The sequence below is a fragment of the Mytilus trossulus genome, chromosome 4 (genome assembly GCF_036588685.1).
Source record: "Mytilus trossulus isolate FHL-02 chromosome 4, PNRI_Mtr1.1.1.hap1, whole genome shotgun sequence".
NCBI lineage: Eukaryota > Metazoa > Mollusca > Bivalvia > Mytilida > Mytilidae > Mytilus > Mytilus trossulus.
The window spans coordinates 65,068,492-65,086,569 of NC_086376.1; the positions used below are offsets into that span (position 1 = coordinate 65,068,492).

General features: G+C 32.0%; 3 protein-coding genes across 4 annotated transcripts in view; 1 reads left to right on the plus strand and 2 right to left on the minus strand.

Moving 5' to 3' along the window:
- The window catches only part of LOC134715762 (collagen alpha-6(VI) chain-like), a 76,550-nt gene that overhangs the window by 18,856 nt on the left and 39,616 nt on the right, over positions 1 to 18,078 (minus strand). The gene's annotated exons all lie outside the window — the stretch shown is intronic.
- LOC134715767 (multimerin-2-like) lies at positions 247 to 2,416 on the plus strand. Its single transcript, XM_063578194.1, has 2 exons — positions 247 to 651; positions 1,981 to 2,416. Exons 1-2 carry the CDS (start codon positions 327 to 329, stop codon positions 2,406 to 2,408), a joined length of 753 nt encoding a protein of 250 aa, XP_063434264.1. The 5' UTR covers positions 247 to 326; the 3' UTR covers positions 2,409 to 2,416.
- On the minus strand, positions 4,930 to 15,765 carry LOC134715764 (collagen alpha-5(VI) chain-like). Of its 2 annotated transcripts, none has more exons than XM_063578188.1 (9): positions 15,715 to 15,765; positions 14,734 to 14,783; positions 13,517 to 13,674; positions 11,684 to 11,798; positions 11,351 to 11,464; positions 9,657 to 9,770; positions 8,261 to 8,544; positions 6,838 to 7,111; positions 4,930 to 5,592 (listed from the first exon to the last, which is right to left on the minus strand). In XM_063578188.1, the coding sequence occupies exons 2-9, from the start codon at positions 14,771 to 14,773 to the stop codon at positions 5,012 to 5,014; spliced, it is 1,680 nt and encodes a 559-aa protein (XP_063434258.1). In that variant the 5' UTR covers positions 14,774 to 14,783; positions 15,715 to 15,765; the 3' UTR covers positions 4,930 to 5,011. The 2 variants fall into 2 exon arrangements, with proteins under 2 accessions (XP_063434258.1, XP_063434260.1); XM_063578190.1 differs by lacking the exon at positions 15,715 to 15,765 and adding an exon at positions 15,609 to 15,690.

Sequence of the window (18,078 nt, forward strand, 5' to 3'; positions counted from 1 at the left end):
CAATGTACTAGAAATTAAAAAATAAAGAAAAGACTATGCAAACAAATAAAGAATAGAAACAAATGGGATGTTTAAACATAAAAATAGAACAATGGGGAATTTAAAGAAAATTGAAAAAATTAGAAATACATAACTGAAGACCAACCCAGTCAGATCCTCATGGACTTTAAACTTCTTTGTTAATACAATATTTAAACAACGCCAGTCACCTGTGAAGTTTATAAATAATTTGAAACATAACAGTAATGGAGGCTTATTTGGTTGGTTTGGTTCTGTCTGTCTGTATTTTGCTTGGTGCATTTTATATTAAAACTGTAGATCAAAGAATGATCCAAATAAACGACGAGTTACTTAAGCATAGAAATGAAATAGAGAATGGGAAAAAAGAATTAAAATCAACCAGGATAGCACTTACGGAAGTGAAAGTAGAATTGGAATCCACGATAAAGGAACTTAACCAAATGCATGTACAATTGGAATCGAAAAGTAACGTACTTAAGCAAGTTGAAGAAGAATTAAAATCGACGAGAGAGCAAAATAATTTACTTCGTAAAGAAATGATAGAAGCAGACAATTCCAGTAGGGCAAAAGTAGACCAAAATAAAGCAGACGTAGCTGGGTTACGCAAAGATTTAAATGAGATTAAAAAAGGTAAAAAAAAAAAGTCATGAGTACACCTCAGATATAAATGGTGAATAATAATTTTAATCTTAAATTTAAAACGTAAGGTGCATCAGTTTTCACAATATATTTAGAACAGCGGTATACTACTGTTGCCTTTAATTATGTGTTATTTCAGAATTCTTTCGCCTAATATGCATAACTTGTACGACTTTTCAACCAGCAGAACTATAGAAAAAATACATTATCGAGTTAAACGGACAAAATGTGAATAGAATTACTCTTGCTTTCAGTGAGTTTATAAGCACTTTATCGTTGGTGTTTTTTAAAGGCGGATCTTTATTACACTATTTACATAGGCATGTAAAACATATAGCCTTCAAAATACTGTTCCGATCCCTAACATCACTGAAGAGACATCAATTGTCGAAATGCGAATACAGTATACAAATAGTTTCACCTCATGTTTATGGTATAACATATTTTCTGCAAGGTTATTGTTTTCTGTTTAGTATTTAATTAATATTTAGATCCATTTTGTTCCATCTTTTTTTCAATCTATGTACTTGGCAATCTGCAATGGCAGTCAGCAGAGTTTAAGACTCCGTTGATCGAGTTGTAAGTCAAATGCGTTTTGTTAAAATATACTTTTTCACTTTTTTTGTCTTTTGAATAATGTTGCTAGTGTTGAATTTGGACCCTTCTACCAAGAAATTTGTTTTACATGCTCACGTATAAAAATTGCGGTCTTATCCAACTCAATCTTAGGGTGAACGTTGTTTCCAATTTAAACTTGTATACAATATATATATATATATATACATAATTATTCTGAATATCAGCCCAGCAACGTTAAATCTTCAACCGCGCCTGGATTCGAACCCAGAATTTGAAATGGAAATGGGGAATTTTTCAAAGAGACAACAACAGCGATAGAACATGCTATTGTGATATCTAGTCAACATCGTCTGCACATATATAGCGCTCTAGACTACTCAGCTATAGAGAATAAACTAATAATTCTGCTTTCGATGGCCTATTGTTACCTTTCTTCGTCAGTTTAATCTAGACTTGTAACACAGTATATGATATCATAGTCATGAAGATCGAATTGATTGCAGATAAGCTAAATATCTATCGTAAAGGAACGTTAGATACAGTCATAGAAATAATTACTTATAGCAAATATAAATAAAAAGTAAAATAATAAAAATACTGAACATTGAGGAAAATTCAAAACGGAAAGTCCCTACTTGAGCGGCAAAAACAAATTGACAACAACTATCATATTCCTGAAATGGTACATACGTATCTTTACCTGTGTAATTTTGAAATGTGATATTTTATTATTCTATACAGGTATGGATCATCATGACGATGAATTTTCTGCCTTTGCAGCTTCTTTAACTGTTCCTAAATCTTTAGGAGTTGGTGAACTTGTAAAGTTTGACAAGGTTTGGACGAACGTAAAAAAGGATTATGATCCCATAACCGGCGTATACACAGCCCCAACATCAGGAGTGTATCAGTTCTCATGCACCGTTATGACATCAAGCGGTGGACAGCTTCGTGTCTTCTTATGGAAAAATGACGCAAAGACAGTAGCTGTGTATCCTGGCCAAATAGGCTACAATACGGGAACTTTAAATATGGTCCTAGAACTTAACAAAGGCGATAAAATATACATCAAGCAAGGAGAAAGCCAGGAGAATAGTATTTACAGTGAACCTTCGAGTAACTTCTGTTTGTTTTCTGGTTATCTCATTCGAATAATTACATCTAAATGAAATAAAAATCTTTTCTTATCCAAATAAAAAGTTTGTTGTTGGTGTTTTGCATTTAGTTACTGAAAGCATATTCAGGAGGCATTGCTACTGAACTTCATTGTTAACGATTCTCCATTTCAGTATAAATTTCATGTATTCTTAGAAATATTACATTGTCATTGTGATTTGTAAGCAAAGTCGTAACTTAGGTGTCATAAAGAGAAATATAGTTATAAATACATTATAAGGTACATTTTTCTCACTGTGAAATATTGCTTCTTATATGTGCGTTTACATAAAAGACCTTCTTGGTTTACTTATCATTAGAAAAATTGGTTAACTGTGTTCTTTTAGTGAGTTTTGTCATACTTTAAAAGGGTTATTGCACAATTATTGCTAAATTTATGCCTAAAGATATACTTTCTTTTGTCACTTTGTTTGCAATAATGCTTAAAAATGTTTATTAGACAAAATTTTAGGATGGTTTGGTCCTCAATGCTCTTCATCTTTGTTCTTTATTTGGCTTTTATTTTACTTTTTTGATTAGCGTCCCTATTGAGACTTTTGTTGACAAAACGCGCGTCTGACTCGAATACAAAGTTTCAATCCTGGTTACTATGAAGAGTTTATTTACAACCACGGGGTCGATGCCACTGCTAGTGGAGTTATATTCACCGAGTTTATCATCAGCCCAGTAATCAGCACTTCTGTGTTGACATGAATTAACATTGATATGGTCATAATTGTAAATTAACTGTTTACAAAACTTTGAATTTCTGAAAAAACTAGGACTTTTCTACCCTGGGAAAAGATTACTTCAGCTGTATTTGGCAAAACTTTAAGAAATTTTGGTCTTCATCCTCACCTCAATGCTCTTCAACTTTGTACTGAGTTTTGCCTTTCTTTAACTGTTTGATTCAAGCGTCGCTAATGAGACTTTTGTAGAAGAAACGCGCATCTAACTCTAATACAAGTTCTCAATTGTTTTTTAATTTTATGGTATAAAACCACTGTTTCGATGCTAATACTGAGGGAGTTTTTCTTCCCCTATAGTATCACAAGTCAAGTCGTCAGCACTTCTATGTTGACATGATTTACCATTAAAGTGGTCAGATTATAAATTAACTGTTTACAAAACTTTGAACTTTTGAAATACTAGGTTCTTTACTATCTTGGGAATTGATTACCTTAGCTATATTGGGCAAAAAAAAATTAGAATTTTCAGTCCTTAATGCTTTTTAGCTTCGTACTTAACGTCCCTTTTTTATTTATTTTTACTCGAGTGGCACTGCTGAGTCTATTTAACTAAACGAGAGTCTGGTACAAATACAAAACTGCAATCTTGGTATCTCTGATGAGTTTATTTTGCAAAAACAGTACAAACTCTTCTGCACCAGATGCGCATATATTTCAACAATTAATGATATCATAGCAAGAAGGACGAGATCGAAGATACAAGAGAAGGAAAAGACGCTTTTTGATTTTGGTTCAAATATAATAATTACAACCATATTTTGGAGGAAAATAAATGGTTTCCGCATTTGAGTTTTCTTTACTTGTTAAAAATATATAGACTGAAGATCTAGATATAGAGAACGGGACAAACCTTATCGATTTAGAGGTCAATAGGTTATATTCCTGACTACCAAATACACTAAAATGCTGTAAGGTCTTTTTGGTCACATAGCTCTTCTACTGTTTTAGGTAGATGGGGTGTCTAAATTATAAACCATAGAATATTTTAATAGTTTGTCAAAATGTAGTTTATATCTTGCTTTAAAACTAAAAGAATGGGTCACGGTGCTTATTTCACTTTTCTGAAAAAAAGCGTAAACTTCAATATAGAATTTTGAGATAACATATGAGGAGATAGCTTTAAAAGAATGATTTCAGTTAATAAAAAGAGAAAAAAAAATGGGGTCACCGGACACGTTTTCTAGCTACATAATAAAATAGGTAACTTTCTAACACATTCTATTGTAAAAGTACCGTTATCTGAGTTGTCTGCCCTTGCATTTGAGTTGCCTCTCCTTATATGGCATATGGCAAAGTTAACATAAATATGATAAAACATGTCCTTTTCTATATTGAAATGAAAGTTCCTACACATGAATTTCTTACTGCTTTCAAAATTTGCACAATCTATTAAAGATCTAGACCTTGTTTTCAGGTATTTCCAAATCCAAGATGGAGGAAGTTAAGTTATTATATATTCTTGTCTTTCAAAGATTCGGCTTTGAGCGTTCCTGATGTAGGTGTAAACCCAGAAAAGCGCTACGGACGCATAACATTCATTAGTTTTTGTTTACATTTTTTACAGCAATATGTCGTTATTTTTTATAGTGGACTTAAAGTCCCCGCGGGTATCATCAGCTTAGTAGTTTTAACTCCTTCAGGCAATGTTAAGCTTAGAAAAATTTGGCTTTAGTTTTAGGTCCTTTTTGGTCATATAGCTCATCAACTGATTACATTATTAGACATTATTGGCTTTCCAACATTCGGCTTCTAGCGTTTTGGATGAAGAAAAGAGCTTCGGACTTTCTATTCTCCTACTTCGTATGGATGATGCAATCTAACCAATCTACCAGTTTTTAAACAAACATAAAATAGTAAGACATGTTCCCCTATTGTCGCGTACTAAATATATTGTCAACACAAACATAATATTTTGTCTTTGCAGTGAGCGAGTCTAATGCTCTGAAGTCGCCGTCTTCTGTATAAAACACTTGACTAGGGTCATTCAAAACTGTCTGATAATTTTGGACTATGCTGTCTTCTCCAGCAACAATGCCAACCACTTCTATACTATCTTGTTCAGTATACGAGACTTCCTTGTTTATTTGATCCTGATCAGTCCACAGTCCATCTGACACAATAACCACCATCTTTCTTAATGAAGTGAACTGATTACTTATTCGTAAATGTTGCAAAGCATGGCTAAGGTTTGATGATAAATGGATGTCAAGGTCAATTTGTAGCGCTGCTGCGATACGTTTATCTTTGCCACCTGACCACGTTATAGAAAACACCTCTTCCGGTTCGTCTGAATATGAATACATGCCAATTTTAGCACTTGGATTGTAAGTCAATACTTTGTCTATAAAGTTACGTGTGGCTAAAAGACGATCGTTATAACCATCAATCGTCTGATTGCCGTTTGTGTCAAGAAGAATGATAACTTGAGTATCTTCTTCTATGTTGCAATCTGTGGAAAAAAACATACAATGTCGTTAAAAGTAAAAACACAAAAACACTGAACTCCGAGGGAAATTCAAAAAGGAAAGTCCAAAATCAAACGGCAAAATCAAAAGTCCAAACACATTAAACGAATGGATAACAAAACAATAGGTAAAAATGTCACAAATAGGGGAAAATAGTCTAGTTCGGTAGGTCACATTCGAGAAAAGGGAACGGGATTGTAGTTACGACATAAGGAACATACCCGATATCATTTGTGATATGGATATTTCATAACGGTCAACCAACTCGTGATGGCGTCCATAAAATACAAAGTAATGATTTCATATTTACCATTTGGAAGCTGAAATCATCTCTTTTGTCATAAAGTTTTGTTATCAACCAACCCTCAAAGTCGATTTCTAGATAGAAGTTATAATCAAATGGCAAAATCAAAAGTTCACACACACCAAACGAATGGATAACAACTGTCATATTCCTGACTTGGTACAGGCATTTTCTTATGTAGAAAATGGTGGATTGAACCTGGTTTTATAGCTAGCTAAACCTCTCACTTGTATGACAGCTGCATCAAATTCCATTAAATTGTCAACGATGCGTGAACAAAACGAATATACTCAAGAAGTAAGAATGTCAAAAATAGTAGTACACCAGTCAACATTGTGTTATCACCTTAATCACTATAAAAACAACAAATGTAACGAAGAAGCACAAAAGGCATACATCAAATTTAACATTCGCATTTTGCTGATCTTATACGATTTTATTTTTCTATGTAAATGTGTCCTCAGCTTAAATATACACAGCTGTTTTGCAACAAAAATTTTAAGACAATCAGGGAAATAGAAGCAGTAAAAAGTAATGAATTCAGAAAAGTTTAAACTGGTTATCTTGTATAGAAGAAGAACGAGTACAGTAAGAATAATTGAACTTTTTATCCATTTTATATTCTGCTTAGTTTCGACTGTTTTGAAGATGCCTCGATGAGGTTAACTATCTGTCTCTAGTGCAAAACCAAACATTGTATTTAGGTGAATACAAATATATAAAGGGAGCAGAAGAAGAGCAAATGTTCAGATGGATGTGATTGAAAAAGAACAACATTCTAATTTTAAACAGTTCTTGAAAAGATGTATACATGTACTTTTGTATGTATTCAATCAATTTTGTAATTTTACGAAATAGTATTGAATATTGTGTTTTCCTTTTCATATCAATAATATCAATATTATAATATACATAATCAGAATACCTGTACAATCAGTATGTACTGTTTCTTTGAGAATCTGGTTATACATATCATCTAGATGATTTGGACTGTAAGTATAAAACGGACTGTTCGAAATAGTCAACATCTCTGTATATGCAATCGACTGTCCGATTCCGACTGATAGAATACGTATACCCATAGAGTTTATTATCTGTGCTTCGTAGAAAGCCTCGTTCCTGTCAGTTGACAGACCGTCATGCATCAGTACAATGTAGCTTGCTGTGCCACGTGATCCCATAGAATAGCTTGTTATCATCTGCAACAAGAATCCTGCTAGTTTTTTTTAAACAAATACATTTCTTAATAAAAGAAATTGATAGATTACTAAAGAGAGGCCAAGATACCAAAGAGATATTTAAACACATAAGTCGAAAACGAATTGGCAATGCCTCACTACATGTTTTGTATAGGTCATATTTCAGACACGGAATATTTGTTTACATGTTTGAAGAGTAAAAATCATTCGCCAAATTTCAAAATAAGCAAATTGAAACACAAATACAATTAATATGCATTTATTAAAAATCTAAATTATTTGTAGATTGGTTACCAAGTTTATAAAACACTGATAAACTAAATGATGCCGCACTTGCCTATAATATAACGTTACGAAGAAACATAAATCGTAAACGGCAGCTGTATTTTTCGGTAATAAGTATTTTTTATAAATGTCATTACATTTGGGAAAGACCACATTTAAAGAACAGAAACAAATCTTGGGGCGCACGAACGTACGGACAGACAAGGGTAACACTTAATGTCAATCCGGTGAAGGCTGGGGAATTATGATAAAATAATGTATTAAATAGAAATTAGAAAACGTATTTTGCCTTATACTCATATTTTTTGTTACTTGTACCAAATGTTCCGGAAACGGTGACCTCTTATGCAATTGAAGGTATGTTCAACTTTTCAGGATACACCAGAATATGGAATAATTTTGACAGGAAATGACTCAATTTATTTAATTCAAGAGAACATAGCTATGAATGCTTGAAATTGCGTATTTTAACATAGAAAACAATACGACAAACATTGATATATTATTAAATTAAACACCAAAGATCAATCAATATCATTTGATTTTGGAGAAACACACAATTTTTTAAAAATAATGTATGCATTTTGATATCATTAGTCTTTATTAGTTATGGTATTCTACCCTCCTTTCGAAGTAGCCTTTTCATACAGACAGATATATTGGTTATATTTCGGACTAGCCCACTCTAAGAGGAGGATAGTTTTACCTTACCTTATAATTTCTTCGCGGTTCATTTTACAAACAAGTCAACCAAAGCTTTGAACTTTGCCTACACACTCAGTGGAATCGGCTGGAATATTTTATATATAATTATACCATACATTGATATATCACGTTTAAACATTTTGTATATATCAAGTTTACCTCTCTAGCCTGTCGTAAAGCAGTGGCTGTGTACGTTGCTGCTTTTTCTCCCCTAAGAGTGTCCAAAGCAGATGACATATCAGAAGCCGAAGTGTAATCATCTAGATCGAACAGTACTGTGGGATCAAAGTTGTAGGTTATTACGCCAATTTGGAAATCATTTGGACCAATAGAAACTTGGCTGATAAATTCATTAATGAAGTCGACGCTTTTATTAACACCTTTTTGCAAACTGTCAGATGTGTCAACTACAAATACGATATCTGCAGGACCTGGTCTGCAGTCTGAAAAAAAAGATACATTAAAAAAAATCAAATACATGAAATAAAAAAGAGTCTGCAAAGTTAAGACTACTCGTTATCTGTCTTGTTGCCTAAAGAAAATGAGAAACTTATTATCACAACTTCGTAAAATATAACCTTTGTCTAAAATATAGAAAATATAAACAAAAAGTCTGTTAAACATTGTTCAGAAAATATTATGCAGAAATAAAGACTTAACATTCAGCAACATTTCAAATACATGTGATATAAAATTAAGAAGATGTGATATGATTGTCAACGTGTCTATTATTATTGTCAAAAATTAGCAAACCCATGGCGCATTTACATATACAGCTATTAAAGGCCCCGAAATGGCATATGTAAAACAATTCAAACGAGACAACTAACAGACTGATGTATGTAAAAAACAAATAGCCGAAGTACAAAAATGATATACAGTAATAAACGACAACCACTAAACTACAGGATCCTGACTTGGCTCAGGCGCGTACAGAGTGTTTCATGGATTTATAGTCGGCTCCTAACTATCTCCTTAAGAGTTAAACATATGAACAACCTATACAAATCAGTTGAAAAGGACTAAACAGATACATTCAAAGGAGAAAAACAAGTAACATTAATAAAGACAAGGCGTGAAGAGGTATTTTATACATCCCGTCATCAACAAAACACTAAACCCAGATATTAGAGTATTCTCAGTTACTTACAGCTAGTTCAAAGCCAATACAAACTACTGATGTTCTGCCGTATATAACACGGACATTCTGGAATATTTTACCCATCCGCACTCAATAGTTAATACTTACAGAAACAAAAGATGATTTTTTTTCAATTTTTTTTTTGTGGATATATTTCTGGTTTAAAGGAGATTACAGATACTCGGAAAGATCAAGAGCTTATTTTTTTTATAAAAAAAAGACAAGATAATTTCTAACTTCGGGATATAGAAGCATTCATTCATTACATTCATTACTATTTTAAAATGGTTCAATACTTCCAGTGTCCAAACTTATCTGTAAAAAAATGTATATTTTCAGAGCAAGTTCTTGTATACTTAAAGATCATCTTCACTATTCCTATAAGAAATGAACATTTATCATTTTAGATTTTACCTTTTTCACAAACACTTCCTTCGTATCTGCTGGTACAGTCACACGTGAAATCATTAAATAGATTGTTACACGACCCTCCATTTAAACAGGGAACAACCAGACATTCGTTAAAATCTGTAATGCAAGAAAACCAAGTACTTAATGTGTAAATAAAATATAGCTTAACTATTTTTAATGTATCTAGTTTAGGCCGCATTTCTTTCTAACCAACATTTTGTAAACGTTGTGTCGCGTTTGTTGTTGTTTTCTAAACGCTACAAAATTAGAAACAAATGCAACGTTTGATACGTCTTTACTGACCTAGTTCAGTTGAACGTTCAATAATGTATGCACATGTTTTTGGTAAACCTACTTTTTACAAACGTAGAAACAAATACTTCTATTAATCAGGTTGATGTTAGAAACAAATGTAGCGTTTGTTCTAACAAACAAAAAACGACAAACTGCAAACGCATTTTTAGGGTTTGCATAGTTTGTCAAAGTTTATGCAAACTTTGCAAATGTATGTTGAAAGGAAATGATCAAACCATGTGCGCGCTTAGCCGTTTTTATCGTTTTTGTTAGAAAGAAATGCACCCTTAGTTTTTTTATCCTGTTAAGTAGCTAAAGTGCTCTATCAAAACATTTTCTATCGGAAAAAAGTTTTATCTATCGGTAATCTAAAATTGTACAACATTTCAAATCTTACAAGTGGCGCTTGTACTAGCCGAATAGAATCAAACAATGCATTGTATTTAATTCATAGGTTGAATTTGACACCTCAGTATGATAATTGCTGTTTAAAGTCTAATGGCAAGTTTATTGCATATAAATGACTACAAGTTAGTGTGGTGTGAATGAGACACATCGAACCGGTCTTTGGACATGCTTGTTCACAAGTACAAACCAAAATGAGAACATGCCATTCTACAGTCCTTTGTGTTCGTGTCAGTTGTTTTTTGTGCTTCTTGCCGATCTAATGAGTCAATCCAACTTCCAATCATTATTTGTTGCGCTGTACCACCACTTTCCAGTTTTAGACAAAGAATTTAGCGCTTAAAACAATTAGACCTTATCCGCATTCAAAATTTTGTCTATCCAAAGTCAGGAATAAAGGTAACAGTTGAATATCGCTGTTCAATAGTCAAAAATCGATAAATGACATGTAGTTCGGTGGTTGTCGTTTCTTTCCGTCTATCATATTGGTTATTTTTTCGTTTATTGTTATTTTTATAAAAAAAAAAATTGGGATTTGGTTTGACTTGTATAATATGTGATGCGGTCTTTATATCATGAAATGACGTAAAAGAGATTAGGGATTTAGTAAGTTTTTTTTCAATTGTGACTGATATCATATCGATATTATCACGAATGGCTGATACAGTGCTATTGCCATTGCATGTATTGAACAAACAATTTATCCTTATTTAACACTAATTTCCTTTGATTTTGTTTAACAGTTTATTATACAAATAATTCATGACAGTGTATACTTGCTTTTACATAAGAACACAGAATGTTTTTTTTTTTTACCTTAAACGTGATTGTATATTCAATTGTACTGTATGTAGAACAGCAGGTCAAAGGTAACATGATTAGAAAAATATATTCTCAGCATTTATTTGTTTTCGATACAAATATTATACTTCAATCACATTTGCAACTGGAGTATAAAAACCTAACGTAGTTACTTCTGATAACATGAAAACACCTACCTGTAGCGCAGTCAGTTGATGGATCCCAGCCTGGAACGCATAGACAGTTATAGCTAGTACTTGTGTCTTCACACGTGGCTCCGTTATGGCATGGAAATGATAGACACCCGTTATCTAATAACGATACAAAATACCTATTAAACTCAAAGTAGTTAACACAAAACGAAACATTAGCTTATAATATATTGGTTGTACTTCAGTTGTATTCCTTTGTATGGTATAAAAGTAGTGCTTATTATTTACAATGTGTATACATTGATCTATGTATGTTCTCTTAAAAAACCAGAATGATTGTCAATTCTTTATAATTAATAGCATACATTTTAACATTACCTGTACAGCCTAACGCGTAATGTGCTGGACAGGGTGTAGATAGGTAACAAGCTTGTGTTGCAGTACAGGAATGACCCAATCCACAATAATGCTCCCGAGATTGTTCGTTGTGCAGCTGAAAATAATTGCTTTGAATACATCTTTCTCTTTGAAACCAACATATTTATTGAAAAAAAACCAAATGGAAGTGTACCGAATTTTAAAAAGTGATTTTGATTGTGAGACCAAATATTTTATTTACAAAACCCGATATTTATTCTTGCACTGCTATTTAAGACAGGTTTGAACGAATTTTTCGAATTATGCATCTATAGACCGAATTTGTTACCCAAGACTAATTTCATTGTATTTCAAACAAACAAAAACTTGTTACACTCATTATGACTTCTGATTTGATTAAAAACGGTTTTTTTTTTTATCCGAAACTGGTTTTATGCAATCAAAATTGATGTTTTAATCATCTTTTTGGTTGATGAACTATATAAAAGATAGACGAAAGATACCAAAGGGACAGTCAAACTCATAAATTAAACTGACAACTCCATGGCTTAAAATCAAAAATACAAACAGACAAACAATAGTACGCATGACACAACAAAGAAAACTAAAGAAAAAACAACACGAGCCCTATCAAAAACTAGGGGTGATCTCGGTTGCTCCGGAAGGGTAAGCAGATCCTGCTCCACATGTGGCACCTGTCGTGTTGCTTATGTGATAATAAATCCGGTAAATAGTCTAATTTTTCAATTTGTCTTTTAGTTTGGAAGGTGGAATACTTGTATAAAGAGTAGAAAAGTCATATGCTTTCATACTGTTACAAGATGAAAGAGAGTTAAATTGTATGTACTCTAAAAGATCTTTGGAAATTTTAAGTATCCACATCTGATTCACGTCACCTCTAGAATAGGCAGTTTCACAATAACTTTAAAGCCCGTCTTTGATTGCTATAAAATAGATGTTAATAATCTAGAAAGAGGTTTCGTGGAGCACTTGGAAGAACCAGCAATATACCGTTGTTTGAAAGGACAATTATGTAGTTTGAGTATCCAATACAGTGATTGAAGATCCAGTTCCTCATCTTTGGTTGAAATTCCAAAGGAACATAAAACAAACCTATGATTATCCAGGATTTCCTCTTTGGTAAGTGTCGTGATGGTTTATGTTGAGTTTCCAAATGAATTTTCAATACCTAATTCGTTTATCAGGCAGTTAATGTAATGAGTTTTACACACAAAAACAATGTTGTTTGGGGCTTTATCTGCGGGGACAACAACATATTTGTCATGGAGGTAGGAAAGGTGTTTTGCAACATTTGGTTCTTTAAAAATTGACGTAGCATGGGCATTGATAGACCCATTCAGTTTCTTTATTCTGATTTGTATCAACGACCTCACTGCCTTAATCAATTCGGAAAGAGTGTCTTCGTCTTCCTTCTCGCGTTAACCCTATTGCCTGGACTGATTCTAATATTTCTACCCTCAAATATCAGTTGTTCTCTGATAAATTATTCTAACGTTAAGGTATACCACCACAATGATAGATTCTTATGACTGTTTTAAAAGGAGTTAAAACGAATTCTAACTGTATGTTAATATTCACGTTTTTTTTTGTGTTTTTTTTTTTTTTTTTATCTCAGGTGGATAGTTTGGCATCCAAGCGAATATACTTATATTTAATTTCTAAAAAAATTTGCCGTGTTGTAAAATAATTTAAGGTGATGGTATTTTATCAACGTAACACTATTTCTACTTTGCAGAGGTAGATGGGTTTTTTATTTGATATATTTTTATCATTATTAGGAATATCTATACAAATTTTTAATTCAATCTTTACCATACAGCTGTCTTTGTTTGCCTCACAATAAACCTCGTTTGTATTGCAAACGGGGTCACTTCTTTTGTTTCTAGTAGGAGCTTTGAGGAACGAGTGTGCTTCGTGTCGTGGTATTATCCATGGAGCTTCTACTTCTGCATAGTGTGCGTTAGATAATTCTACACACAAAAAAAAACATTATTAGTTGTTCAATTTATTTATTTATTAATGAAATGCATATTTATACCCTGGGGGTTGAAGGCATATACAAACAATACGTTCAATGTCAGCGTAAAATAGAGGAATGTCTGAAAAAATGTTTTAAATTTTATTTGCAATGGTTCATTCGCTCATTTTAAGCACTTTGACATACATGTAGGTCAAACATAGTAGTGTACACAAAATGTTTAAAATGTGATACAAAAAATTAAAAGAAAAAAATGAATTCTCTGTATTGTCTTTTGATTTATCTCTCAAAAATTACGTTGTTTAGATAAAAAAAAAAATCAAAATAAACTAAATATATTTTTATGCAATAAAATTTTAAAATCCAAAGTTATTTTTAAATATAAAACTTAGCAATGAATAAATAAAAACACTCATCAGAGAAATCAAATACTATACATTGATTGCAATGCATTACCAGTATAATAAAGTTCGATAATATTAACATGTGAAGTAAAAACGTCATACAAAAAAATAGGTGTTGTCCAGACGCTGTTAAGAAGTCGCATGAAAACAAATTTTGAATGCGTAGAAAAAAGAGAAAGTTCCCTATTTTTTGGAAATATACGACTGTCATACAAAAGAGATGTTAACCAAGCTATAAAGCCAGCTTTGATCCACCATTTCTACATAAGGACATGTATGTACCAAGTCAGAAATATGACAGTTGTTGTCCATTCGTTTGATGCATTTCAGCTTTTGATTTTGACATCTGATTAGGGACTTTCAGTTTTGAATATTCCTCGGAGTTTTGTACTTATGTTATTCTTATTTAACTTTAATTCAATTTTAAAGCACAAGAATTCCAAGATAGAAAAATTATCAACTCTTGACCATATAACAATTATAATTAACACGTGAATCATATGTTGTTCAGTTCCTCGTTGAATATTTTTCTGTGTTTGAATTCTTTGGTTAATTATTCTTTCTATGTTCTAATTCTTTGGTTAATTATTCTTATTTCTTTATTTTAAAAATGATACAATCGTTATTATGTTTAGTAGCTAACTTACCTATCAGAATAGAGACTAAGGAAATATGTGAAATGAACATGCTGGTACAGCTGAAAAAAGTAAACACATCATATCTAAAAAGTTTATAATAATGTTATATCTGATCTTCAATAAAGAAAAAGATTTTATATTCCTTTTCAAAGAATCAAGATTTTTTAAATTATTCAATAAATTTCACTTCAAATTAACAATCGTAAAATTTCTGGTAAACAATAGATACAGAAAGATGTGGTATGACAGCCAATGAGACAACTCCCCATCCAAGTAACAATCTAAAAAAGTGAACAATAATATTATAGGTCAAGGTACGGCCTTTAACACGGAGCCTTGATTCACACAGAATATAATATCTGAAGCTGTGAAACTATTGACACCATAATTTACCCCTGCTAATCGATTTTGTACTGGTAAATCTGTTTTTGTGGATGTGTATTGATCATAGCGATCTGTTATGCTGTTTATAATTGTTGTTTGTCTTTTATAGTCTGTTTTCTTCTGTTCATACGCGTATTGTATTGTCTTTTTTTGACCTCCCGAATAATAACAAAAAAGGGAACTGAGGAAAGAATATGGATGCAAAGACTTCAAGTCGAATCCTCTTACCAAAAATAAGGAGGATATAAAAGAGAGAGAAAAATATAATACGTCGGAGATAAACAGAATATAGGATCAAACGCAAATAAAAAGGCAAAATATCAAAAGAGCTTTTCCCTTACCTCATTGGTGTCACCCCACATTTTATTGTATGTTAATTCACATAATATCACACGAAGGTTACAAACCTTTCACGAAGTATTGAGATTGAAAACTTATCTCGTCGATCGATCGATCAAAAGAAAAAGGTTTTATAAATTTTTATCGAAAATCATACTAACGCATTTGCAAAACCACCGTGTTGAACAAAATAATTAAGCGATGCCACTAAATTGTCAAGCTATTAGCAGTATAATGTATAGTTCTATTATGAATTTAAACACATACCTTTCTTTTGCTTTAGTTAAAACTCTTCTGACTATTTATGTACAATCACGCGTCATAATTTTTTAAATGTTTAGATAATTTTTATTGGATAGATTCGACTTCCTTGTAAAGTATATTATATATACAAATATAGTTAGTATAAATAATAAGACCATTCATTGGAATTGAATACCTTTTAATCTCTTTTAAAATTGGAAAACCTTTAAACGTATTGGAAATTCCCAATTGTCAAAATATACTTTAAAAAAAATGCTATTATATTGAATGCGTTTAAAGGATTATATGTCACGCATAACTTACTCGGTATTAGAATTTGATTTTAACTTTTGAAAATGTGTGACTATTTTGAATTATGAAACATTGATATTAATTTTCATGATACCTCATAATTGAAATTTGGTTTTAGAATAATTTAGTACTAATGTACGTCTATATATATATTTATCTCATGATTCATTCTTGTCATTAACTTGTGCAGATGCTGTGGCAGCACTTTTGCTAAAGTAGATTCTTCGTTACAGTTATATAGAAATTAATTTCTTTTTTGCAAAACATTGTCTATTTATATGTTTTAGATGGTACTGACATTATATAAAGGGTTGTTTTATGCACACGAAGTCTTATCCGATTCTTGATGTTAAATTCAAGAAATATGTAATGAAAGCGGAAAACACCGAAATCATTTTTCATGCAAAAATTGATCAATAGATAGGACTAACAAATCGAATACAAAAATACGTAACCGTCGCATAGATAAGACCAGACGACAAAAGAACCCTACCAAAATCAACAGATAAACTCAGGTAAGACGATAGGGTCATCAGTACATCCTCTCATATCACACCCTTTATGCCACTCCTCATGAATTACGTTGAAGAATCATTTACTGTAATAAGGCATCACACAAGTTGACAGGTTCTCTTACCCTGAAGTTTGACCATAGTGAAACTTTAAAATGAAAAGGTAAAACTATCACCTCTAGAAACATCACAGGTTATAGAAAATAAAATTATAACAATAAAAGAAAACAAACAATTTGAATTAGGGGCTATCCGGTGCTCGATAGGATAAGTAGTTTCAGCTCCGCTAGTGGCAACCTTGTTGTAGCTATCACAATTGGAACAAATACATGCCCTGTTATAAGGTTATTTGTTAATTTAAAACCATATCATAATGACCTGTCTTCCAGAGGTAAGTAAAGTCATTCCCTAAAAGCATTTAAGTTCCTAATCGTGGATTCGGGTAAACAAGTTTTTACATAATCATTATACATTCTTTGTCAATCAATCTTCAAATTCCGTGAATTTATTTTTGTAAATTTTACGTCCCATATAACTCGAAATTACTTTTTTTGTAAATCTTTGTAAATGAAAATCACAGATTGCCTTCCAAACGGATACATGTATGTGCCTTCAGTCAGACATGCTAATTCAATCATTAATTTTTCCCTGCTATGCTGGAATTCTTAGTACGTGTTTGAGTTTGTTTTCCCGATTTCGTTTTTTGCCCATGGATTTATGAGTTTTGAACAGCGGTAAACTACTGTTGCCTTTATCTATATAGATGCCAATAAAACAACTATTCAACAGAGTTCAAATCACGTGTATGTACAAAGTAAGTCTTTGTCACCGCAAGGCCTTAAAAAAAGACCTTACTATTTTCAATCTGCTACTCAATACCCGGAATGAAATATACTGATTGATCTAATCTACGTTTTTATGCATAAAAAGAAATAACTACAGATAAAATTTCTAGAAATTAGCTTTGTATGTTTTTGCTTGTAAACATGTTTAAAAAGTAATAATATTCTAACCGACAAATTGACCAAAACCAAACTGATACAGTCTATGTAATCCTCATTTCAGAGTATTCCGGATATCGCATTAAAAACAAACACTGATCTTGGTATGGTGTTTCTTTGACTAACTGAATAGGCCGACTGATTAAACTGATTTTAAATCCAAAGCAATTGCTGATTGGCGAATTTTCACTACGAGAAATGATAAGCAGTAAAATCTGATGATATATAAAATAGGTTCACATTTGTTTACAACTAATTAGGTAGGTCTCCTTTGTACCTATTTAAGTCATTTGAAACCTCAAACTAAAACAAAAAGATTTATATGATAGTTTTCATTATTACACTTATGAGCCAAAACATCCGGTTTACGTTGCGCATGCCCACCTGAGCAATCTAGTATGCAAATTAGCCATGTGCGGATGAGCCAGGACATACAATTTATCAACATAGAAAAAAAACCCGAACAATTAGAGAGAGTTTTAGAATACACAATTTAGAATAAAAACAACCCAAAAAACAGGAACGTAGTAATAAAATACACATAAAAAAACAGAATGTTACTG

Bases quoted from the DNA above. Each gene is read 5' to 3' on its own strand.
- LOC134715764 (XM_063578188.1), bottom strand. From the start codon at position 14,773: ATGTTCATTTCACATATTTCCTTAGTCTCTATTCTGATAG. The intron at 13,675-14,733 runs GTAAGTTAGCTA...TTTTGTGTGTAG, and splicing joins CTTAGTCTCTATTCTGATAG to AATTATCTAACGCACACTAT. The intron at 8,545-9,656 runs GTAAAATCTAAA...CTTTTTTTTCAG, and splicing joins AGGAAGTGTTTGTGAAAAAG to ACTGCAGACCAGGTCCTGCA.
- LOC134715767 (XM_063578194.1), top strand. From the start codon at position 327: ATGATCCAAATAAACGACGAGTTACTTAAGCATAGAAATGAAATAGAG. The intron at 652-1,980 runs GTAAAAAAAAAA...TATTCTATACAG, and splicing joins TTTAAATGAGATTAAAAAAG to GTATGGATCATCATGACGAT.